This window comes from Phasianus colchicus, chromosome 1 (genome assembly GCF_987193195.1).
Source record: "Phasianus colchicus chromosome 1, bPhaCol1.hap1.1, whole genome shotgun sequence".
In the NCBI taxonomy this organism is placed as follows: Eukaryota; Metazoa; Chordata; class Aves; order Galliformes; family Phasianidae; genus Phasianus; species Phasianus colchicus.
In genome coordinates this window covers 108863758-108891334 of record NC_143436.1, presented here as the reverse complement: position 1 = coordinate 108891334, position 27577 = coordinate 108863758, and the positions used below count along the sequence as shown (strand labels likewise).

At 37.9% G+C, this 27577-nt stretch overlaps 1 protein-coding gene across 2 annotated transcripts in view; it reads right to left on the bottom strand.

Moving 5' to 3' along the window:
- Positions 1 to 27577, bottom strand: part of DYRK1A (dual specificity tyrosine phosphorylation regulated kinase 1A) — an 84528-nt gene that overhangs the window by 37398 nt on the left and 19553 nt on the right. For both annotated transcript variants that reach the window (XM_031612590.2, XM_090122556.1), the window contains exon 2: positions 16750 to 16828. In XM_031612590.2, coding sequence (XP_031468450.1) covers positions 16750 to 16759 — 10 coding nt within the window. In that variant the 5' untranslated portion in view covers positions 16760 to 16828. The remainder of the gene's footprint in view (positions 1 to 16749; positions 16829 to 27577) is intronic.

Genomic DNA, 27577 nt, shown 5'->3' with positions numbered 1-27577 from the left:
CCGTGCCTTTTTTTCCCACTTCCAAAAAGAAGACAAATAACATTACTTACAATCTTTAGTTTAGAGTGCAAAACTGAAGACTGAACATAAATTACCTACTGCATGGCAACACAGCAAGCTGTAGAACTGTGCATGAGGTAAAAAACACAAAAATGCTGTACCTAAGCAATGCCTGTAGCTAACATGAAGCCCAATGTCTAAACTTCATGTTTTAGATTCAGTGTGCTTTTCCAGCTGAGCACAATGGAAAGTTAGCATAAATATGTGAATAATTTTTGAAGCCCTCATTTAATCTACAGTACAAACACATATATATTAAAAAAGGAATCTTTTCCTACTCACAAAAACCATCAAGGGAAATAGAATAATTCAAGTCATTTCCCATTTGTAGTTACTGAGACACAAGATATATTTAAACAGTTGGTACAGAAAAAATGGAAAGCATCTACCATATCAATGTACAGCTAGCATGCCAAACCATTAATGTAAGAGCTAAACAAGAGATGAATACATCATGTGCAATAGTCTCACATGATATAAATTATTCAATACCTGACCAAAGAAAACAGCTTTCAGGAGAGAGGGGGAGGATCTGAAAATACTTTTGTAGTTTGAATAAATACAGTACCACCAAATGATGCAAAAAAATCTTTTACAAAAAAAAGAAGAATCTTCCTACCTCTACAGCACAGTTAAATAATCATATTTAATGAGTAGGTTTCATTTGGTACAGGCCAAAAAATTTAATTTTTACAGTCAGTTTTAATGATTTTGCACATAGCTAAGCATGTATTTTCAGAATTTTTGCTATGACCCCTTCTCCCACTTGCAGGATTTGGTCAGTGCACTGACATAATTAATTATGTCAAACAAAAGTACTTTGCAGACTTAAGATATACAGATAGAAAACTAAGTGACAATTTGAAGAAGAAAAAAAAATATACATATAAAATACAGTTTGATTAAGGGGAATCTACTGTTGTAAGTATCCTAGGTCATGGCTGATTTCCTCTATCATCTTAAAATAGTTTATTTCACCCAAAGAGAAGTTTAGTGGCCAGAACTGTACTCTAACAAAGCAGTTAGTATGCCATCTCCAAAAGCAAAATATTTTCACATTGTGTCTTAGTAACAGAAGTTCTGGTAAGTTTTCCAAAAAATGAATACTAAAAAATTCATAAGCATGCAGTCCATATTAATCCACAGTTTATAAAAATAATTAAATTCAAAAAAATTTTTTTTTCTTTTTTTACTTACTCTAGAGCAGACTGGAAGCACCAGCATTACTTTCTTTTATAAAAAATTTACAAGTTTTAGAATTGTAACAAAATCATTTTTCTGCTGTGTTTTCAATAACTTGATAAATGATATTCTGAGACTGGCATTTTACAATAGATGTCTCAAGTCTGTCCATACTTCCTGACAAACTACATTCAGATTTTAAATCATTCCCCAGTAAAAAGCTCCAACGCTTCTGTATCTAGCTAGTTACAGAAAAATACAACTAAAATCAGAAATGAAACTTCAGTTTTCACAAGTGCAGTGGGACCTCACAATTCCAAAGTGCTTATTTTAAAGACTAATTTCCTGCCTTTGTAACTTCTGTATTTGGTATACACACTTTTAAGTAATTACTTCTTTTGATTTGCCTCATTTTGAAGTAGTAGCTTTCAAAGAGGGAAAAAAAAAATAGTATGGTTGAATACATGCTTGCAGCTAGCAACCACCAAAAGACAATGATGCCAAGTTTCATTAATCCAAACAAGAACACAACCCTGAAGTGTTCGGGGTTCACTGAAAATTCATTTCTCCCAACCAGCCTAAGTTTGGAAGAAAAAAAGAAAAAAAGAAAAAAAAAGAATTATCAAACCTCTATTCCTTTAGGATAATACCTTAGTCTAAGAAAAATATTATTCAAGCATAACTCACTTTTTCTTTAGAGACTTTACTGATCCTATAAACAGGAGGACAGCCAACTCTTTGAAAGGGTAGATAACTGCAGGACATGGGGAAATGGTTTTAAGTTGAAGGAGGGAAGATTTAAGTTGGATATCAGGGGGAAGTTCTTTACTATGAGAGTGGTGAGGTGCTGGAACAGGCTGCCCAGAGAGGTTGGCCCTGGATGCCCCGTCCCTGGAGGTGTTCAAGGCCAGATTGGATGGGGCCCTGGGCAGCCTGGTCTAGTATTAGATGTGGAGGTTGGTGGCCCTGCATGTGGGAGGGGGGTTGGAGATTCATGATCCTTGAGGTCCCTTCCAACCCTGGCCATTCTGTGATTCTGTGATTCTATGATCTAGTATAAACTAAGTAGTGCATAGTTATAAAAAAAAAAAGTTAAATGTTTCTCTTTTTCACACCAATGGCAACAACACTACCCAAGACCAGAGCTGTGCAAACTGATAAAACTTTAAATTTTGTCTACATTTTCATCTAAATGTATCTATAAACCTTACTTCAAAATCTGTAACCAGAGGATAGAGTTCAGGCTTACTATGACACAGCTCCTCCTTCCCCTACCTTTCTCCTCTAGGGGCATTATGGAAAATACATAAACCAAAGACATTGTGTTCCTGTTATCCTGCTTAAGCCATAGCACTTCAGCTTTTCTTTCTGTTGCTCTATGAATGGTTTTACATGCCAGTTCTCAGAACAAGCTAAGAGAGCAGCCCATCAGTTGCACTGGCAGTACCAGCATGGGAAGAAATGAAAAGATAGCAAAGTACATTCTGGTCGCCAGAAAAGACCTCTTACTTAAGGAAGTGCAAAAATGGTTGCAAATAAAAAATAAATTTAAAAAGTCATTCCACCATTCTCTGAAGGACATCTAAGCTACACCTAAGAAAATCTGACTGAGTGCTTAGACAACATTTTGCGTTTGGTTTTTATGGTGTGTTTTTTTGGTGGTTTTTTTTGTTGTTGTTGTTGGTTTGTTTTTTGTTTTTTGCTTCCACAGAGTTGCAGAGGAAGAAAAACATTTCACCTAAGGAATGAGTCTTGAGTGTTTTAAGGAAATAGGATTATGTAAAAATGTTAACAGTACGTAAACACTAAACTCTAAACAGACAAGCAGTTCTTCAATGTTCAGTTAAGGGCTATGTTCTGTGGAAAAACCATCAGAAGTTCAGTTTGTAGCATAAATGCTAACAAAGCTCTGACCCCCGCAGGCTTTTAATCCTTGCAGAGCTTGAAACACAACTGTGCCAGTGGTCTGGTCAGAGTACTCTTCCAGTTCATGAGTACATACTGAACATTATAGGCAGCAGACAACTGTAATGCAGAAAGACATGATCTCCTAACATACCATTTCACCTGGAGTCTAGGCATTGCAGGTAAAAAAAATTAAAAAAATCAAATGATCAATTGAAGTTTCAATGTCATTCTCTAAAAGAGAATGAAACAATTATAACTGATTTAGAAACAAGAAGATCTCGTTACTTATAAAAATAAAAATAAAAACAAGCAAAACAAAATAAACCACCATCTTTCTAATTCCTTTCTAACAGGAAACTTTCTAATCCAAGCAGTACTGCAGTAAGGCACATTATCTCTTCAGCTATCTGTACCACGCTTTATGGAATGAACGGCATATATAACCATTTGCTGACAAAACATTCAGCTCCTCGGATGGCAGGCAGCTACCACACATGAGGACCTCGGCAAACACGCTCTTGGAGACATGCATCTTAACAGCTCCTCTAGCAAGTGGGTGTTCAGGTAAGAGGGAAGCATTTTGAAGTGTCCACCTTCTCATGACTGAAAAAGCAGGCTCATCAGACTGATGGTTATATTAATCTTTTGTGGGAAAAGATCATAGAATCATAGAATAGCCTGAGTTGAAAAGGACCACAATGATCATCCAGTTTCAACCCCCCTGCTATGTGCAGGGTCTCCAACCACCAGACCAGGCTGCCCAGAGCCACAACCAGCCTGGCCTTGAATGCCTTCAGGGATGGGGCATCCACAGCCTCCTTGGGCAGCCTGCTCCAGTGTCGCCACTCTCTGAGTGAACATCCTAACATCTAACCTACACCTCCCCTGTCTTGGTTCAAAACCATTCCCCCTTGTCCTATCACTATCCATGCTCACAAACAGATGTACCCCCTCCTGTTTATATGCTCCCTTCAAGTATTGGAAGGCCACAATGAGGTCTCCCTGGAGCCTTGTCTTCTCCAAGCTAAACAAGCTCAATTCCCTCACCCTTTCTTCATAGAAGAGGTGCTCCAGCCCTCTGATCATCTTAGTGGCCCTCTTCTGGACCCATTCTAAGAGCTCCACATCCTTCTTGTTCTGGGAGCCCCAGGCCTGGTCACAGTACTCCAGATGGGGCCTCACAAGAGCCAAGATGCTTGAAAAGGGGTGCAGAAGGAATGTTACTGACAGCAGGAGCAGAAATCAAGTTATAAAACGATCTTCAAAGTAATAGGACTTTCTGTTACTACAATGATTAATTTTGGGGGGGAAATATAATTAAAGCTTTGTATCTGTCATCTAGAAGACATCTTCAAAGGAAAATGTGAGCTGAGTAACTTAGTATCCCCAACCGGTGCATTGCCATTGAGCAAAACTTTTGCCAAGTGCATGTAAAGTTTAAAATCCTAACCAGAAAAAAAAAAAACAAAACAGAGCAATATTGCCACTGCAAAAAAAAAAAAAAAAAAAAAAAAAAAAAAAAAAAAAGGAAGTTGATGCAAAATGGGCAGAAAAAAATCCAAACCACCTGCTACTGCTTTGTAGCATCAACTATTATGCCAAGCAGCAGCAACACATAAAGCTGATATTTGCCACAGCATCTGGGTTGAATGCAGTACGGTGTTGTTCACGGGCATCGCTGTAAAAGTAAGCATAAAACTGTTTCAAAATGTCAGTCAGTATCAGTCAGGCTTTTGAAAACTTCTATAGGACTTTGCAGAAACACTACAGTTATTAACAACTCCACAAACTCCTATTTTGTACAAACTCAAGACAGCACAGAGAAGTTGCTCTTTTTCTCTCTTCCTCTCCACCACGAAAGAGTGAGCAGAGATTTCTTATACAAAATGTCTAGGAACTAAAGAGAGTGGACTGAAGTGGTGAAACTTCCTCTACCATCATTTGAGAGAAGGAACATTGTACTCTTCAGACTGGGACTGTCCTGGCTGAACTGAATAGCCAATAATTCTGTGTTTCAAGATGTCAGCAACAGTTAAACTTTATGCTACAAAAGTAGAGCTGGGCAGAGATTGATGATGGGCAGACAGTATTAGAAGGACTTAGAACAGAGACAATATTCCTTAGATGTAATTCTTTCATTGTGGGCTGCACAACTGTACAGAGGACAAAGAACAATACAACCTAAACTGACTGACTACCAAAAGGAGTCAGCATATGTTCTTGTCATGGGACGAACCTCTCCACACAAGAATGTGACCTGATAGGCTACTGCAGCTTTTCCTACTCTATGTAGAACTTTTCATCTTCAGATTGCAAAGTTTCCAATACCATCTTTGAGGAGAGAACAGAAAAGAACTCTACAGTGGGAAGCTAAAATTTTTTTATTTACTGAAATCCACGGTCAAAAAACTTCAGTAAATGAGCTTATTGTAATGGCATAAAGGAAAAATGCTCAAATACCTAACTTTGACATGTATAAATAATAATAAGTAAATGTGTCTGGGCTAATGGATGCCAACTAACAAAGCAAACTTTTATATTAAATACTACTGTGGAGAAACGTAACAAATAGATAAATACAGCAATAAATCTTAGACCCCCACCTATTCACTTATCTCTCACTTGCCATTCTTTTATCTTTCCTTATCAAGGACAAAAGAGCTACTGTCATTTTTAAGAAACCAAGCAAATGTATTTTCACAGATGCAACAGAATTTTAGACATTCTCAACACTGACCAAAATTCCTACTCAAATAGTATGGAGCTTTATCATTTGGTTATCAAAGATGCATAGTTGTACAAAGCTTTTGAAAAGTTCTTAAATAGGAATACAGATATATGCATATATGTCCACGCTTCTAATGATCCTCCAAGGCATTTCTTCTTCTGGAAGAACTGATCAACTCTTGCAGATAGTTTATATTTCTGAATGGACTTTGATAAGGAAAGAAAGGTCTATGAGGGGTCCCATTAATCCAAAGGGTGCAATACCTGTCTAATTACCCAGTATTCAATGAAAATGCAGCTGATTCATTAGATAAGTGATCATGAATCTAATCTTGAATGGAAACCAAATCCTTTTGTCTAAATAGCCTGCTACACAGACTTGCTTATAAGACACCAATTCACTTTTCTCTAAATTGATCAAAAGGCTTAGGTAAGAGGGAGATTAACCATCTTCCTAATGGCTTACTACAGCTTCTTGGAAAGACAAAGCTATTGGTAAGCTGTTATCAAGGATAAGGTGGATTTTTGATGGCTAAAATATATTGCTAGTAAATCTTTGGGGGGAAAAACGTGATTCAAAGTAAAACAAAAGTGTATTAAAAAACTCTTAAAACATAACCAGAACGTAAATCACAAGCAAGGCAAGAATTGCATTCTGTCCTCAAACAGCAACTTAGCAACTTCTATCCTTTCTGAAGAAATAAGTTGTTTTTTTTTTTTAATTAAAGTTATACAGGCTATCGATAGCAGAGTTACAGGAAACCAATTATTCCTGAGCTTTCTTAATATGGACTCGAGCTGAATTACCTGAAGCTGGAGTGAAAGACTTCAAGTATATAGACGTCACTGTAGATCTGGCAGCATTTTTAACCCAAATCTTTACTGTAGACAAAGTTAGCTTAAATTCTATTTAAGGAAACTGCCTTCTATTGAAAAAGTGGAATATTCAGCTAGCTACATTTTGGTGGCACTTTTTCTGAACAGAGTGTCAGAATTTTTGCAGTTGGATGGCAGCCGATAGCGTCTGGATTTCTCCCAAGAAAGAATGAAGTTTCACTACTTGCCTTCCCCTGGAGCTCCACATGCCTCCAGACATAAAGAAGAAAAAAAACAAACAAACAAAAAACACAACAACTAATTTTTGCCTTTCTCAAGATACAAACAGTTGCTGCCTGGAGCCTTTTCCTACCAATATATTTGTAGCAATACAAAGCTGAACACAGTATTCTAACTAAAGTTGCAGAATCCACCAATTGATTTGAGTGTGAAATAGCTTCTTTTCCTGAGGGAAACCTCTTTTATTCAGAAGAAAAGTCATGAAGATCCATAAAGTTCATAAACTCAGCCCAAGTCACAGAATAACTTTGCAGATAAAAGCTATCAGAAGATGGAGGGAAACAAAAACAAATACAACACAAAAATAACAAAATAAAAATAAATAGAAACCCTGCAGAAAAGCAACATAAAATTCTCTTGGGCTTAGTAATTGAGAATGAAGCAAAGGAGTATTTCTGCACCTCCAGGTCAGGTCAAAAAAAAAAAAAAAAGGCTATATTCATATATATATTTATATACATTCTATATATACATAGCAAAATGTAGAACAACAACATTTTCTTTGTTTTGACCAAGAAATATCCTTTCAAGACAGTAAGATCAAAAGGAAGGGGAATTCTACCAATCCTTCTTTAAGAACTAGTAGATAATAGTGGAGTTCATAGTTTCATGCACACGGAACTAACAGCTGTGTACATCTATACTAGTGCATCCAGTTGGGCCAAGGAAGGTTCCCAAGAACAGGACTAAACTCTGCACATGTAGTATCCGTTCCAACAAGCACTCCTGCACAGAAGCTCTTGGGAACATGAAGCAGTCACTGTGTTCCAGGAACTATTCCCAATATGCAGCTTTCAGGCAGCTACCCAGTTTTACAGGCTGGGATGGCTAATTCACACAGATGTGTGCTGTTCCATGTGATCAGCTTCAGTGACTGGGAACATTCAATTTACTAACAGAGAAGTGGGCATTTTTGTCTGTAAAATGTTATTCTCAAACCTCTTCTGACTACATCTGCTCTTGCACCTCTTTTGGCATACTTTACAGATACTGTGACTTGCTGTTCTGAGAAAATCTTGTTCCAAATAGTGAAAATGGCAGAAAAAAAAAAAAAAGGAAAAAAAATTCGGAAAGGTTCAAGTGTGAATGTTTTTTATACTTTATTTTTTTAAGTTAAAAAAAAAAAAAAAAAAACATCAGAGTGCAAAGGAGGAAGGAAGACATGTCAGAAGTTATCATTTAAAACTGCCCTGTTTGCTTGAAGACTTTGGCCAAATCAATCTGATTCTTTGCAAGGCTCTTGCTTCAAAGGAAGCTAATGCTCTTAATCAAACAACTGCATAGTGAGATCAAAGGGCAAGAACAATTAGTTGATAATGAGTATCGCCAAGAATATATACATGCACACTATGTACATACTTCACAAACTAGTCAACTTAACTACATAAGACTACCTTGTATCTTTTCAGTTATTTGCCAGAATCAATAGCAGAATCAGAGTTCTGCGTTGACATCTCAATGTGGCAATTTTTAACAACTACATCTTGGAGAAAACTTCAGAGATGTGAACATTCAGCTTAAAAGAAGGACTAGATTTTGTACAACATCTTCTGAGAGTGAACACTCTATATGGTATAGAAATATCATTTTACTCAGATAGGACTCCAAGAATTACTCAGCACTGTATAACAATTACTTAATTTTACAACAGAAAAGTTTAGAAATGTATAACTTAGTTTCAAGAAACAAAAGTAAATCAATTACAGAAGTAGTGCTTTTTTATAATCTTGAAGGAGTTACCATATTGCTCACTTTAAAAAAGCAACTTAAGATAAAAATAAGAAACATCACCTAAAATAAAATTATAAATGAAAGTATGACGGAGATCTGTTGCTTTTCCACAGATGTTGTGATAAACTTTACTAAGTGAAACATTTCAAATGGCAAACTTAGCTTTGCATTCCAAGGTAGCACAATCCTCTTTGCTAGTGGATAGCAAATATGTTTACCTAGTTTAGCTTATTAAGAGCACTAATGTAATATATGTAAGCCAATATTCCATAGATTCATAAAGATCTCTCTTATCATTCTCACATTTCATACACTTAAAGAGATCTGATCACTTCTAAGACATTAGTAGATTGTCAGAACTTGTGGTAATACAAGACAGATTAAAGCATTTATACTTTTAATAATATATAAAAACTTGCAGTGTCAATTCACACCAAGACATGTTCAGTGTCCCTTACAAAGATGAATGGAGCTACCTACACTAAGCTAGCATTCAGAAGAGAATAATCCATCAAAATACGTTTGTATTCAGCCCACTTACTGTACTTCTGTAATTGCTGCTGCCTATAGAGAGATCTAAGTGTATCATCAGAAATAGTTATTTATTCCACTGGAATGGTGAAAAAGCAATGAACTGTGGACAATAATAACAGCATTATAATGCTTCTTCTCTACTTAAATGCTTTACTACCTGCATAACCAAATAAAACATTGTTTTTGTTAAGAATTAAATCAACTTCATCCACCTCTGTAAACCTGATCCTTCTACAGTAATTTCTGGAAGGCACATACCTTGATCCTCCTTATATTCAGGAGGTAGTGTAAACAAGTGCAAGGTATTGACATCATATAAGCAAGATACACAAGTACAAAAATTCTAAGATGTTAGAAACTATTCTGTAAGGTGATAGCATTGGATTGTGTACCAAACTTTAAGACAGATTCAGAAGACAATGAAGTATAATTCAGTTTATAATTTTTTTCTGCTTTAAGATTTGCTGTATTTCTTTGGAAAGATAAAATGAGAACATAGAAAAATGTTATAACTAAAGTTATAACCTTCAGAGAGTCCACAGTAGCTATTCGTATTACAAGCAAAATTTTAAAGACAGGAAGATGGGGGAAAAGAAAACAAAAAAAGAAAACAGAAGAAGTAACACAGGCACCAATAAATTGTCATGGCTAGGGACAGGCAAGGTAGAAAACAAGAGCAAATCTCTCTTCCATGTCTGAAAGAGAACTGCTGCCACCTATTCTATCTTTATAACAAATATGGTAGAGAACTGTCCCTGACTCTACTACAAAAGAAATCTAGATCTTCAGAGATATTTAGGTACTTAACTCACAAAAATGTCAATGGAAATTAAATGCAAGTATTAATGAGTGCTGGACATCAGAAACAAGGCCACAGAATTTCACTTCAGCTGATCAATATACGCTGTGCTGCAAATTATCTACTAACTCCATTGCCAGGATAACTGAAAGGTCAAACCAATGTATTTCATGTCTCACCGCCATTCATAAAAACAAATCGTTGTTTCTTGCTTTCTTATTTAATCATTGTTTGTAACAGTTTATCAACAAATACGTAAAAAAAAAAAAAATAGAGTGTCAAGATGAAAATGTGAGAATGAAAACATTCTCAGATTCAAGCTATTTTCCAAGTTTTATTATTTTCCCTAGTACAGAAAGTTTTAACTAGACCACTTAGCTTCATTTGAATTGCATCTAGTGACATAAAATATCTGATAAGTATGTCCTTAAGCTGTCTTACAGAATCATCCACGTTGACAAGCGTAGATTGTTAATTTCATGTTAAGACATAAGCATCATCATAAAATCTGGTGCAAGGAATACCTATTCCCCTATTCCGCTATCCACACCTAGACAAAAACTTCCATAATCAAGTCTTAAGAGTATCCTATTTTGGTTCCCAAGCTGAAATTATATCAGCTTGACATAACAGTTATGCATCACGCTGTCAGAATGTGTGTGGTCACCACTCCCTGAAATAACAGTGAATATAAATGTACAAATAACCATGTATCAAGAGATGAACTGAATAGGAAGCAGCAGACTGAGTAGTAACAGAGAAATGATAGTTTTTAAGACAATGTCCAACTTCAGCAAGACTTGTGAAGAGTATTTACATAGTTCTTGTATCCTACTTGATGAAGTAGCATCAACAGAATCCCTATTAAATAACTATCAAGTACTACTAAGAATGGGCTCTTAAGAGAGCCACCCTAGGGCCTCTCTCACTCTATCTTCAAACCTAACCCCCAAAGAATATAACTGTTCGGAGGTGGAGAAAGAGGACATTTACAACTCAGTGCATAATTTATAAAATAGGATGCACTAAGGAACTGAAGAAGTGCACATTTAAGTTACTATTCAGGCTTGTCTAATGCTACAGCCACTTGAAACTGATGAACTGAGGGTTTTCTGTCTCCACAGATTGCAAATCCAAATAAAGCCACTGCTGTGTGCAGGTACCAATGAAAGATTTCAACCCAAGGATGTAGTTTAGGCACACAAGACTTCAGTCATGATTCCTAGAAAGCTGTAAAGGGCAAGCTCCTGAACAAGCATTGTCCTGTGCTGAGTTCAAGGAAAGAAGCTTCCTCTGTACAGAAACTGCTGCTATTTCTGCAAAAGGCTACACATCACCTCAGAGCCCGTGCACCACTCTTAATGTCACTCAGAAGTCACCCAAGCCATGCACACAGCATCACTCCATGACAGAAGCTTGCTACTCCAAGCATACAAAACACGACAGAAAAGCTCTCTGTTATACAGCACAAAGTGTAGGACACAAATGCTCACACCTGAGCCAGAGAGCCAATATGATACACAATGCTCAGTGAATATTTACAGCACTAAATGCAGTCATAGCCATCCCATTACTGTGTTACCCATGAGAACTTCTGCTTTTCATTCACACACTGAACACTCCAACACCGCAGGTGCCTCTTCACTCCAGCTGCCCGTTTGATGACTTTAAGGGCCCTAGAAAGACTTTAAATTCATAGTATTCACTGGAGACTTTGGACATTCTCATTGGGCTAATCAAAAATTCCAGAAAAAGGTTAACACTTCTTAAACGTGTAACAACTTTTATAATGGTTAAGATATTTCTTAATCTGAACTTTTGTTCAAAATCAAATATTTGCTCAAGTCTAAATGAGACTTTGCTATTAGAAATAGGTAACAGAAACAAACTTCAGCCTCATGATATTACTGCAGGAGCTCAACTACTCATTAGAAAAACAACACTTATCACTTAATTTTTCTTGAACATTATCTCAAAAAAGTTGGTGCTTTGTTGTTTGTTTGTTTTTTGACCACACAAATCAGGATGCAAAATGAGCATTAATTATTTTCCAGTATAGTGAAACAATAGACTTTTATTTGAAAGGTTATGCAGCAAAAGTGTTATGCTTTTGAAAGTGCAAACTTGCCCTGACGCTCCTATCTCCTGATGGTCCACCAAGCTGCCATCTCAGCTCCACCAAGACAGGACAGGGAGGGTCAGCCACAGCAGCTGGAATTCTGCAAGCCCTTCCTCTCCCTGCAGCCCTAAGGAAGTCAGCTGCTGCTGCCTGCTGCCATCCAAGACCTCCACAGCCCCACGACACATTCACATCAACACCACACCTAACTTTCTGCCTAAGAAAGCATTTCAATTAATTCTTCTACAAAGTGCACATTCAAGTTCCGGAGATGGAAAACTACTAACACAACTTTCTAGAGAAATTTAAACTTATCAAAGTTGCTCTTTCTTAGGAAGAAGCAAATTAAGTAAAAACTGAGGCCTCTAATGATTTCCTATTTTAGATGCTTTGGTCTACTCCTCAACAAGTCAAGCAGCATTCTCTATGAGGCCATACTTCCATGACAAAACCCAGAAACAAGTAAACAGACTTTTTTTTTTTTTTTTATAATTTCTGTCCTCTCCAGCGGGGAGTGAAGCTGAAAGACTAAATCTTTAATATCACAGGTACTAAGTACTTTTGGAGGAGGGGAAAAACTTACTTATTTTTTAAATAGGCAACTTCTTTTTAAATATGGATGCAGGAGTCTAACTTTAGCTGTCTATGTTTTCACATTTCTCATCTCAGGTACAGAAAGTGGAGCATTAATCTAGTCTCTTGACTTCAAGGTTATCATTCATTGAGGTCAATGACTCCATCTCTGAAAAGCAGAACTTCCACTTTCCGTATGAAAGCTGTTGCTTTTCAGTAAGCAATATTGTTCAGCTCACCTCTGACTGCTTTCTCACAATTGCTGGCAGAAAACACAGCCAGAAAGACAGCACAGACAACTTCTACTGGGGGAGTTACCTATGTAAAAATAGTGGTTAACCCTAAAAGCATTCCAATTCATGCAAAGCGCTATCTGTATTTAAAACTAATACTGCTAATAAGCAACCCTGTCTCTTACATTATTTTCTTGGCATCTTCCTTTTGAAGGATGAAAAGAAAATCTGCGCAGTCAAGACCTGAACAGCCAAGAAAAAATCCCTGTAAGGATACAGTTAAACATGTGACAGAACTACTGACAGAATCAGTCCAACTGGAAGGAAAGCACAGAACCAGCTCATACTGCACTTCAGTACAGAATTATATCATGGGCCAAGCATTTGCCCCTTTTTAATCCAATTCTGGTTTTATGCCAACACCACATACACCTCACAAAAGAGACTCCGGGTATGCAGTTACCTATGTGGAAGCACAGATAATGCATCCATCATTTCTACAAAATTTAGCAAAATACAGGTATGTGATAAAAAGGTGATGCCCTAGTAAGTTTCTGGAATTTCCTGGTAAATGTTCAAATAGCTCAGAACAAATTATAGCAGATCTACCAAAGTGTCTCAGAGGTAATGTAAGGTGAATGAGGTGAACTTCAAAATGCAGAGCAGTGACAGTGGACCTGGTTTTCTTTTGACTACACAACAACAGGGTTTGGAGCTTCTGTTTGTGATTTTGTTTTTGTTTTACTCATTTGTTTTTCCAATCACACAAAGTATTCTTTAAAACAGCTATAAGTTCAACAAAATCTGTAGTAAGAATATTATGAATATGAGACAACGCCCAACTCTTTTCATTCCACTCTTACGTAAAACTAACACCCAATTACTTGCAAGGCTCAACCCAACCTAATAACTTCCCAAAAGTCCTTACTCTGCGTTTGTTACAGCTTAATAAGCAATGCAACCAGGGGAAAGAAAAAAATGCAACAATATAAGTAAATAAATAATATTTACTATTTACACTGTTCCAGTACTACTGTTATTAAGTAGTATACCAATAGGCTTTTTTCCTTTTCCAAACATGAACAGTATTTTTGTGAAGTTAAGAACAATGTGATCATTTCCAATGTTTTTTCAAACTTGAATGTAGCATTTTCACATTTTTGATCACTTGCTTGGTTCTCAGAATTACTTTTCTTTCCCCTCTACTTTCAAGAACGTATTTCCCCAACATTAACTGCTACCAGTTACTCAGCATGTGGCATGAAGGACAGGACCCTTCTGAACACTTAATTCTAGTTTAGTAGATCTACACTGGTCCCTTACACACTCAACTGAAATGTGAGTCTTACTGCAAAGATCAAGAAAAAAGGCTCTTCAGAAACTTAAGGATCAGACAGTTAATTATTTCTAGTTACATATTACTACATCACAGCCAACAAGAAAAAAAACAAAGCCCAAGCCAGAAAGTTACTTGTTTTAAACCCAATCATCCTTATAAAGCTAACCTCCACCCCACCCCACCCCCAAAAAGAGAGGGGAGCAACAACAGCAACAACAGTAAAAACAACCACAGTGTCCTACTCTGCTTAGCAGGTGCAGGACAAGATGTAGCAATCAACTGCAAAACACACACTTCCAAACAAGATCAATCCCTCTTGTAACTACACAAACACAATCCCAAATTTCATGTCACTTTCCAGAGAGATAAAGTGATACTCAATGAACCAAAGATTTGTTTGTTTTTGTTTTTCACCCTATACAGGCTCCCATTCTTTAGCCAAAGGTAGCTTAGAAATTATCAAGAAATTATGAAACTCCAGATCAGTCACTCTCGGAAGCCAAGTTGTGTTAAGAAAGTAAAAGGAATCATCCTCAGTAACCACAAAACCTTTCAATTTCTGGCCTGAGCTTTCACCAGCTACTTTGAACTCGAGACTGGTATCAGCAGAGTCATCATATGACTCCCGCTGTTACTGTATTAGAGAATAATTACAGTGTATTTTTCTCATTTTAAGGCATGCAAATCATGTTTATTCTCAGAACCTCAGCATATAAATATTGACTCTCCCAATAAACAGAAAATCACAAACAAATCTTACTCATCCAATTTCAATGACTTACAAGTCCAAAAGTTTTGGTAAGATACTACTGGTTTTTATTCTGCATTTATCATGAGACTTCTAAACAAAGAGTTTGAGCTTTAAAAGATAGAGTTACTAATTAAAACATTGTATTTAAAAATCCTGTATACATTTCATTCTTTAAGATTGTAATTCTACAAGCTCACCTTCATCAGAAATCGTGACCAACACTGGAAGTGTATTTATAAAAATACCTAACTTAATTCTCAAAAACAGTACAAGGTACTTAAGTTACTATTTTGTACTGTCATATCTCCATTCAGCTGTGGCATGAATGCTTTTAAACTTTCAAACCAATGTCTCAATGCTTAAGTTGGGCTATATTTTTATCTACACAGCAATAAGCAAATGACCTAGAAACTAATCAGTTGCTATGACTGTCTACTTGACAGAGCTCCACAAATTTTAAAGGACACGAAGATTCAATTTTAAGATTTTAAATACTACTCCTTTTTATTTACATACACATATTTAGAATAAAAAAAATATCAACTCTTTAGAATATTTTTCCTTCCTCTTCTTCTTTTCCACACTGCACTTTGTAATTCTTTAGGCCCAGTTTTACTTGAGCTATCAACATACAACTTACACACGTTCAACTGAAATGAACAAATGCTTAGTTTTCACAGAATGAAATATCCACTTACAGCATCTTGGCCTTAATCCAACATACTCCATGTAAATATACCCCGTAAAGCTGTTTAAGCATGAACAGCTGATGCGACTGAAAACTGTCAATCAAGAGATGATCTGCACGCATACGTAAATGTATCTAGCTTCTTTCCCAGCCTCAAGGATTCATAGGTTTTAAAGCAGAGCCAGCAAATGAAAGATTTGTCACAGGCCTCCAAATATAAGCAATGCATAATTCTGTGACTTAAATAAGAGTACGTGGATATAAACTGCACCAATTCTCTTGTGAAACCTAACTCTCATTCTACTCCTGCTTATCATGATTTTTCACATCAAAATGGCAAACAAAATAGTACCACTAAAAATAAGCCATTTACTCAGCAAGTACACTTGGGACTTAAGGTATTTTGTTTGGAAAAAAAAAAACGCAAGATCTTCCTAAAACGTAAATTCTAAGAACGTCTAATGAGTTGAAGATGTTCAAAGATTTTATCCTTGTTTCTTAAGAAATTTTACAGTAGCTGAACATGAGGATGCGATTAGGCATAATGAACTCCAAGTTTTTTGTTTGGTATGATCTTTTTCAGATGGATCCGTAGGATTTCTGTGAAATAAAGCTAACAGAAGATTGAAATAGTGTATCACTAATCAGGTGACATGTATCTGTTGGTAATTGAGCATCATTAAAATGGGGTAATAACAAGCAAGAAAAGACTAAAACCAGTACATTTAGTCAATGTTCTTAAGAGCAAACCCTTGTTTCATAAAACTTTGAACACAATATTTCCATTCACAGAAACCACTTTCTTTCCTGGTCAGTTGCAAGAAGTTTCAAAGGGCAAAGAAATATATTTTAAAAATTCTGCAGGTTCTTAAATATTCTACTAAGTTTGAAATGATAATTTTGGAGTTCTGGAGAAAGGAATGGAAACAAAAAAATGATCAAGAACATCCAAGATTTTCCCTTATGAAAGCTCTTGAAAATAAGCTCACCTGTATGCATCGTCTTCTTTCAAGTCTCATATCATCCTGTGGGGTTGTGGGGACATGGGGAGTCCAGCAGGAAACAACACTGCAAAAATTAAGGAAAAAAAAGAAATGTAAATAAAACCAAGGGATCTCAATACATGTCCCTATTCAACTGGATTCGCATGTTTAGTTCAGCCCTAGGTCTCAGGTGGAGCCACAGATGTAAGCCTAGGAAGTTCCAACAGAAAATGAAGTTCTCCAACATTAAAAGTTTATCAAGTCCTTCTGACAGAACTTCAAGGATTGACTTAAACTTTCAACTTGTCATTCAACATTTCTGAAAATCGAGGTCATCAAAAAAGTTCTCAAATCTCCCAAACTAGAACTCAGAACGAAGGTTATAAAAATTCAGTGGGATTTTACCAAACCGACAGGCTAACAAGATGTAAACGCACGCAAATTCACAACGCAGAACTCTATTTTCTCCTCATATCTCATATGAGTTTAGGCATTTAGGTTCACCTTAAATGCCATTAATAATGCTCAGAACAATAAAATTATAACTTTCTACAGAACAAGAAGATATAAAAGGTTTTTATAACCCCATCAAAAGAATCATGGAGATTATGTAATGGAAAAAGAGAATAATAAAACCACCATATAAACAACCCCTGGTCAAAGCAGTTCTCAATTATTTGCTTTTCACATCATCATGTAGAACTTAAGCAAATACCAAAAACTTTTGCTAATAACAGAGAATTTTAGCAATCTATTCAATCAGATTATCGAGTCTAGATTATTTCTAAACACCTGATATACGTAAATACCTGATATACGTGTTTCTAGCCTAAAATGCGCTCAGATAGTGCAAGTGAAAAATGCTGCAATTCACATTTATTTCTTGATCAACCAGAACTGTGTAACTACTGCACCTATCATAGGCCCAGCTACCTGTTCTACCACCACCCCACAGAAGTGCGACACAAGCTAAAGGAGGTGGTGGTAAGACAGCACTGTTGCAGTGGTTGCACTATTATTTGGTGAGCAGGTGATTTTTTGCTTCACTTCTCCAAACAGGAGAAAGGGGAAAACAAAAAACTTACCATCCTCCATCATAAATCAACACCTCAGTCTTTCAGAAGTGAAATTCCACAGACATACCAAATGTCACTGCCAACCACAGTAGCTGTGACCTTGGTAAGGCCAATGAGTACTGTCTAAGGCAGGCAAATCCAACCCATGAGCCACACGTGCCTGGTCCAGCTCTCAGTGCAGCCTCACTCCCTGCCCTGTGCCATCATGGCAGCAATTCCCAGCCTGTTCTTTCAGCACCAACAAACACTGGTGCATTATGGGCCAAAACTAGGGCTCAAGGTGCAGTACAGTGTCAGCTCAAGTGATGGCAAATGAGCTTACGTATTTTGATACATTGGCCTGTGAACAGCAAAGAATATGCAGTCGTGCTTTCAGTTTTGATAAAGAAATTTGAGAATAGGTTCCAAACTTGCCAAAAACTAATCAACATTTTACTTGCAACTGCATTTTCAGTCAATGATACACTACTTGTGAATTTTCAAATGGAACATATAGAGCTGCAATTCAAAATTTGATCATGTCTCTTTACCAGTCTTCTATAAGCCCTCTCCTCTCCATATCCCTTGTTTCAACATCACACCTTACTCATGTCATTGCTTTTAGCAGTACGTACATTTGTGAACAACTATCTTCAAGGATGAAGCACAAGAAGAATAAAATTTCATCAGAAATCTCTACTGAACACCTTGAGAACTCACTATGAATTGCAACTGCCAGTGTATGGGAACTGCTGAGTCACGGCCTGAACCTGTGATTAATCACCTGAGGCGAGCAATGAGTCAGCCAGGGAAGCACAGGTGATAGCAATTCACCTGTGCTGCAGGAAGGGGTGGAGCCTGGCTCCACCTCTCCTAGACCATTTAAGAGCTGACTACCAGTGGGGAAGGATCTCTCTTCTGAAGATCTGCTCCACTGGAGTTTCCTGAGTGAGCCCATGATATGGGTAAGCATCCTATCTATTCTCTTTGTCTTGCTTTGCCTAACTCTCTCATTTATTTCATTTTTATAACATCTTAATATTATTTGATTATACAATATTCCTTTATACAATTTTCCTTGATTATACACTATCTTAATATTCTTTGATTATACAGCCACTGAACCAGACTGATGTGCTAGTTTCACAAATACAAGGTCACATATCCCACTAGTTCTATGGTATCGTGGCTCTTTCTCATGTTTTAATAAAAATTAAAGTGAGTTTTGTTATTCTATATACATTCATTGCATTATATATTTTATGAGTGGCTCCAAAAATGATACCTCCTGTTTTATCATTTTGACCCACGACATCAGAGGCCGATGTCAGTGGTGTGGTAGTAGAGCTTGAAATATTCCATTATATTCCATTATATTTTGTTGCCATGTGACAGATGGCATCAGAGGGGCAAGTCTGACACAATGGTGTCTAACATGGAAGTGCATGTGAAGTAAAGGTGTGTCTCAGAATTCCTCCATGCGGAAGAGACTGTACCCACTGATATTCTTCAACGCTTGCAGAAAAAAAATAGTGTTTCATAGCTGAGAATTTGCTCTATAAAACAGTGTTGTTGTGATCTTTGTATCAGTTTTTGTTTCCATGCAAATAAATAGGAAGCATTATTTTTGGGGCAATCTATTGCATGTGCGCAGCCCAAGACAACTCCTTTTCACTCAGTGTGGCCCAGGTAAACCTTAGACACCAATGACCTAAGGCTACACAAGATTCTATGAACTAGATAGTGACATTCCTGACTTCTGTTTGGACTAAATAAATAAAACTCAGTCTGCTACTTATGCTAAACCAACATACCATATAAACAGACACAGAAGTCCCTTGCACTAAACTTAGTCCAGCTAAATTCACAGGATCACAGAATGCCTGGGTTGGAAGGGACCTCAAGGATCATGAATCTCTAATCCCCCCACCTCCCCACTTAATGCTAGACCAGGCTGCCCAGGGCCCCTCCAATCTGGCCTTGAACACCTCTAGGGATGGGACATCCACAACCTCTCTGGGCAGCCTGTTTCATCACCTCACCACTCTCACAGTAAAGAACTTTCCCCTAACATCCAACCTAAATCTTTCCTTCCTCAACTTAGAACCATTTCTCTTTGTCCTGCTAAATTCAGTAGAGGCAGTCACTTGCATTCAAAAACAAGCAGAGAAGAAGAACAAGCTTGTCTCTACTTAAAACTAAATACTCACTAGATTTAGACAAACAAATAATAGAAGTCCTAGAGCGCTAGATATGAGCAGCCTACATGGGTATCTTAAGGTTACAGGGCCATATTCCCATACTTGAAACTCTCCAGCCAAGATTCTCTTTGCTTTTAAACTGCAGTACGTATAGACACTAATATTATAGAATGTTTATCCAGCAGATTTTGCAAAGACTGAAAACATCACTATTTTGTCTTTCCCACCTTGTAGTTCAAATACAACAAGGACCTCCTCTTGTTCAGTTATTTCAGTACAAGGCCAGTTTCACAGTCATAGAATGGCCCCAACATCAAGTTCCAGCCCCCCTGCCACAGGCAGGGTTGACAAATACTAGACCAGGCTCCTCCAGGGCCCCATCCTGGCCTTAAACACCTCCAGAGTTGGAGCATCCGTAACATCCCCTGGGCAGCCTGTTCTAGCACCTCATCGCTCTCTCAGTGAAAAAACTTGCCCCCAAGATCTGATCTATGTCTTTCCTCCTTTAGTTTAAGACCATTTCCACTTGTTGTATCGCTATCTGCCCATGTAAAAGTTGATTTCCATCACATTTATAAACTCCCTTTAAATAACGAGGTTTCCCGGCAATTTTCTCTTCACACTGAGCAAGCCCAGTCCTCTCATCCTATTTTCATAGGAGAGGTGCTCCAGCCCTCTGAGTATCTCTGTGGCTCTCCTCTGGATCCTCTTCAAAAGCTCCACATCTTTCCTGTGCTGGGGGCCCCAGACCTGGGGGCAGTACTCCAGATGGGGCTTCATGAGGGCAGAGCAGAGGGGGACAACCACTTCCCTGTCCCTGCTGGTGACCCTTCTTCTGATGGAGCACAGGATACGCTGGCATTCCGGGCTGGAAGCACACATTGCTGGCTCATGTTTAGTTTTTTTTAATCTACCAGGACCCTCTTAAGTCTTTCTTGGCAGGGTTGCTCTCAAGGAGTTCTTCTCCCAGTCTGTATACATAGCTGGGATTGTTCCCGCCCAAGTGCAACACCCTTGCACTTTGCTTTGCAAACCTCATTAGGTTCACATGGGTCCACCTTCTGAGTTTATCAAGGTCCCTCTTGATGGAATTCCTTCCTTCTGCAATTGTTTCAAATACTGATAGTTTCACAGAATTGCCAGGGTTGGAAGGGACCTCAAGGATCATGAATCTTCAACCCCCCTGCCATATGCATGGCCACCAACCTCCTCATTTAATATTAGACCAGTTAATACTAGATTACAGTTTCAATACTGTCCATTTAATTCAAACTATCAACATAGTCTGAACAAAGTTATATGATTTTCAGCCAAAATAGACTGTAAAGCATTCATACAGTGTCTTCTGTCAGTTCTGCGATGGGATGGTGAGCTCCAAAAGCAGCCCAGCAGCACATCTCCCAAGCTTTACAACCTAGCATATTACCAAACTGATGGCAACACTAGTAACATACAGCAGGGCTGTTAGGGCCAAACAGATTCACAGAGTGACAGAATCATGGAATATCCCAAGCTGGAAAGGACCCACAAGGGTCACAATGTAGTCCCAGCTCCACACAGGACTACTGACAATTAAGCCATACATCTGAGAGTGTTGTTCAAACACTTGATCTTCAGCAACTTGGTGCCTTGAAGGCTTCCCTGGGGAGCCTGTGTCAGTGCCCAACAACCCTATGGTTAAGATCCTTTCCCTAATACCCTATCTGAACCTGCCCTGAGGCAGCCTCATGCTTTTCCCTGGGGTCTTGTTACTGTCACCAGGGAGAAACCAGTGCCACAGTCTCCTTTCTTCTGAGGAAGCCGAGGACTGCAGTGATCATCCCTCAGCCTTCTCTTCTCTGGGCTGAACAAACCAAAGGACCTCAGTCACTCTTCATATAACTTGTCCTTCAAACTTTTTATTCTGAACTACAAGAAAAGGAAATCATTTGATAAGAACATGCTGTCCAGCAAACAGAGAATTTCAAGTTATAGCTACACAACTTCAGATCATATGTAGTTCATTTTGCAAATAAAGCAATTTTAAACATATGGGAAGAGTTGCCTTTTGCTGATAGTCTATTACTCTAGAATGCTTTTAGTTCACTTTTAATACTAATTCAAAGCATCCACCTTGCAAAGAATCTGTAAAGATATTAAAAAAAAAAAAAAGGAAAAACCAAAATGGAAAGGTATCACAAGGAGATCTGAATCATTTTTTCAAGATTAATTTAAAGCTACAGGCAATAAGGAAAAGCTGCTGAAGTAACTATGATGTCATTAACAGCTCACAGAAGGGAACGAGTACATTCGCCCATATTTCTTCATAGCTAAGCAGCAGAATGCACCCATCACAAACCAATGCATTTCCCCAACTTGCTTACAAGCACAAAACAATTCCCACATTCTGAAGAGCAGGATGACTACTGTGCAACTGCAGAACGATGAGGAGCAGAAGGCAGCTGTCCATCATGCAATACTCTACACACAATCTAAAAAGCAACTTTAAAACATTAGCCAAAACAAAAAATAATTAGATTGTGTGACAGCAATATTATAGACACACCATCAAAGGGTAACATTTTACACTATTTTATCCTTTATAAAAAAGGTACAACCTAATAGCACATAATTGCTGCACATTTAAATTCAGTTATTGAGCGTCTTCTATTGTGTCTCTGTATTGCTGAGTTCTTAAAGCCAAAAGACCTTTTACGCAGCCTGTCCAAGTTTCAGGTAATCATAAGTCAATGATGAGAGTAAGCAACGACAAATCCCACACAATCTGCAAGACCTTTTCTAGATTATTTAAGAAAAATAACAACAACATTTATTGGGCTTCAAGAATCCAGCTTGGCCTACTTACTGGTACATAAAAGATGCAGACTGGAATTAAAGAGTGGAGAAAGGAAGAGATGATAAGAAAGGTGTAAAAAAAGCAAATTATTTAAAGTGGTATAGCAAAAGAAGAAAAGTGAAGTATTTCACTTAAAAAGAGCAGTTCTTAGAAATCAATTGTGTATGAAACTACCATGCTAAAACTGTACTTCAAGCTTTTATTTCCTATTTTACTTGATGTTGCTTTCTAGTCTTCATCTGTCCTTACCAACACAATGCTCTTCCTTTGATCCCTTCAAAATACAGATGATGGGATTACCTACCTTTCCAAAGCACTTCCACATTCATCAATAATTTTAAGTGTAGAGTTCAGCTTTACTACAACGTGCTTAGTTAAATTAGTCAAAGATGCTGAGTATATCTTATACCAAATTATACTCTACCATTGCAAAGATGGGAACTATGAAAAAATATAAAGCTTTGACTTTTCTTAATTCCATAAGCTGAGGTTGCCTTTTAGCATTTTTAAGGTCATTGTGTGTTATTCCACCATATTCCTTAACAGCATTTTCTCCTTCTTTCAAGACACTGAATAGTCAACTTACTTGCCAGTGGGTTCACTGTAAACTGAAGTTGGTTTCAGAATCACCTTACATACAAAAACCTAATGAAGTGCAAAAAACATCAGTAACATCTCTCAAGAGGTTTCATCATCCTTCCCCATTTTTCTTTTTTTGTGTGTTTGCCTGGATATCAAACTAGATCATGAGTTTTTGCAAATGGGGACAATTTTATAACATAAGAATATAAGAAGAATCCAGTTCAACAGGACCTAGAGGTAGCAAAATATTTGCTACCTATAGCAATATATGCCTACACCTATATTTTGATAAACCTAAAATAGTCATAATATATTGAATATTTAGTTTATAAAATTGATATTAAAGCATCTACAGTTAGAAGACTGTTCCATACAATACAAATATGCAAAGTGTTAAAGGCAACAAACACCAATGCCTTTAAAATAAAGGCCACATTCTTACCTCAACTTGTGTTTCCTTCACAACAAATTTAAATGAGAGTTTTCAGAATATCAACATCAGAACACTTAAAAGCATGAATTAAAAGAAGTCTTCTGGGTAGAATTTTACTTTTTACATGTTACTAATTAAAACTTTGTACACAGATTTATTTTCCTTATTTGGTTATTGCTGTGTTAGTATAAGATTCTGTACCGCACTTTATTGAAGAATTGAAAGACTGTGCTAACTAAACACAACTACATTCTGACATCTCCTTTTTCCTCTGTGAAGAGGTTATTGAGTATTACTTTAGAAGTTACAAGAAGTATCAGAGAAATCTCTGACATTCACTGCTGTAAGAGGTGAACAGAATTCAGGTCACTGCCCTTCAGTAAATACAAGTTGCTAGAAACATAAAATATAACTACTTACTTTAAAAGCAAATAATATTTACTGGTAAAGTTATCCTGAAATATATAATTACTGAAATGATTGAGATGATTAACATATTAGGATGTAATGAAGAAAGACACATATACAGCTATATAATAACAATTTATTAAGCTTTTTTTAACCCGCATCTCAACAGCCTACTCTTTAAAGTATGTATGGGCAATAAGTGATGCTGCTCACAGAATCACAGAATGACAGAATCATAGGAGTTGGAAGGGACCTCCAGAGATCGAGTCCAACCCCCCTGCCAAAGCAGGATCCCTACACCAGGTCGCACAGGTAGGCATCCAGGCGGGTCCTGAATATCTCCAGAGAAGGAGACTCCACAACCTCCCTGGGCAGCCTGTTCCAGTGCTCTGTCACCCTCACCTTAAAGAAGTTCTTGTGCACATCTGTGCGGAACTTCCTATGCTCCAGTTTCTGGCCATTTCCCCTTGTCCTGTCTCCACACACTGCTGAAAACAGTCTGGCCTCGCCACTCTGCCCCCCACACCTTAGATATTTACAGACCTGGATCAGGTCTCCTCTCAGTCTTCTTCTCTCAAGGCTAAACAGACCCAGTTCACTTAGCCTGTCTTCATAGAGGAGATGCTCCAGGCCCTTCACCATCTTTGTGGCCCTCCGCTGGACTCTTTCCAAGAGATCCCTGTCTTTTTTGTACTGGGGAGCCCAGAACTGGACACAGTACTCCAGATGAGGCCTTACCAGGGCAGAGTAGAGGGAGAGGATCACCTCCCTTGACCTGCTGGCCATGCTCTTTTTAATGCACCCCAGAATGCCATTGGCCTTTTTGGCCACAAGGGCACACTGCTGGCTCATGGCCAACCTGTCATCCACCAGGACACCCAGGTCCCTCTCTGCAGAGCTCCTCTCCAGCAGGTCATCCCCCAACCTGAACCGGTGCATGCAATTATTCCTCCCTAGATGCAAGACTCTAACATGCTTTTGTTAAACTTCATCTGGATTCTTACTGCCCAAATATACTTACTTATATTCTTACTCCTCAACATAAGACATACCGAGGAAAGAATTCAACAAAATGAACAGAATTGGTAAATCATTTAAAATACTGCATAACAAAATGAGAACTAAAATCAACACTAATTTCTAATAAAAAATAAATTCCATAGAGTGTTAGCTATTATCAGCTTCTAGGACTGGTTCCCAGAGACACACAGTTGAGGAACTTCCAAACCACTGTTCTTACAGCACCTAGCACGTACACTGCATTTTGTTACTAAGTAAAAATCTCATCAGTTAGACAAACATGTATGGTCAAACACATAAGATGATGCGTGGCACAAACTGGAACACGGGAGGCTCTGAGTGCCAGGCAGCACTTCTGTGATGTACAGGTGACAGAGCACTGGCACAGGCTGCCCAGAAGCCATGGAGTCTGCTCCTTTGGGATCCTTCCAAACCCAAATGAACGTGGTCCTGGGCACCTCGCTCTGGGTGTCCCTGCTGGAGCTAGAGTTGGGCTAGATGGACCTAGAGGGCCCCTGCCCAACTCAGTCATTAATGGGGTTCTGTGAAATCTTGTGAAATCACAGAGAATACAGGAAAGGTACAGTAATACAATTTAATTGTTGTGCATTGTTGAAGTATAAATAGTGCAGACTGGATGCTATCTCCAGTCCTCCAGACATCAACACAGATCCTCAGTTAAGAAGCTATCTTCTGATATCTTTATCGTGTTAATTAGGAAAAAAAATCCAACAGCTGCAGTGTTACGAGAAGAGACCTTTATGGTACACGACTGGCTTTCACGCCAGTACGAGAAGGTCACAACAATGCAAACATAGTTTATACTAAACTTCATTAACACAGCATTCGTGCCAAGAGCTCGTGTTATCCTTTTTACTACTGAAGAGTTTTCAATGCACAGTGCTGAACTAGATTAGTTCCTAGATAAACATTTTTTATTAGACCCTTGTGAAGCAATTACACCCAAACCAAAACATACGTACCATCCTTATTCTTGTATACTGTACAGCTATGATTGTCAGTGCTCTAAAAAGCACTAGTTCCTCTAAAGAGAAAACACTGTGAATGACTAGTTTCACTCATGCTAAATTTACACTGCGTGATGCAAGAACCCATCCTTTAAGTGTGAAAGCATGTGCAAACAGCTTTACTGAAATCACAAAGTTTCTCACCCAAATTCGAATCTGGCAAAGGCAGAACTACAGCTGCAGTTCAGCAAGAATTTCTTTTCCACAGCAGTACTGCTTAAGCAGTCTGCATCCTTTCCACTGCTACCTCCTTGGATGAGACAGTGCTACTATTACAGAATCTCAGCAAACAGCAGCAATGCAGGTGGAAAACAAGGTGCAGCAGGAGGAAAAAAAGACCATTATTTTTAACCCAATTCTCTAACCAGTTCTCTAACCTGATTCACTGGAGATGCACAGCACAACTGCAGCAGCAACCTGCCAGCGGGAACAAACAGCTGGGGCAGAAAGGGGTTTCCTAAGTCAGCACTGCAGACAAAATACTAAACACTGAAGTGCACCTTATGTTATCACAGAATGACCTAGAATGGTGTCACATCAGGTGAGACTTCAGACTGCGATACAGACCTCCAAAACAGCTGACTTATAACATGTATATGGTTTGGATTTTTAGCCCAACCTCCTTATGAAAATAAAGGCGTAACTTACTCTTCTAAAAAATGTACTCTTTTCCTTGAACTGAACAGAGCAAACCTTACAGTTGACCCACAGAGCCAGACAACTTAGGGTTTTTCTTTAAAAAAAAAATTGTTTGATTGTGCAAAACGTAGAATAAAGCCTATTTTAGGGAGCATTAAAGTGACACAAAACAGGAGAGAAGGAAAAAAGAGAAGAGAAAAAGCACATACTAAATAAAGTTCAATTACATTACATTTATTTAGATTATTTGTATATGCTTATTTCCTTGCTCCTTTTCTAGGATCACAAACCTATAATAGTTATCTCTTTACTGACCATATAAGGAACCACAGAGTGGGAAGTTACTTTTTTTTAACCTATTTAATACTGTCAAGCAAAATGGATATTGTTAAATGTAACTGTTTTAGAACAGCTAAGTCATGCCACTATTTACATTCCCCTCCCTCATCCAAAAGCAAAGTGATGCTACAGCAGGAGCTGCCCATCCCCAGCAGCGTCACTGAAACATTCACAGCAGTTTGATGTCATTGAATTCCTATAAGCACATACTTTCTTCTTCATGTTAACACATACTTCCCAGCTATAACTTCCTTAAAAGGTGACATCTTATATGCAGGAATGAAATAATTTCT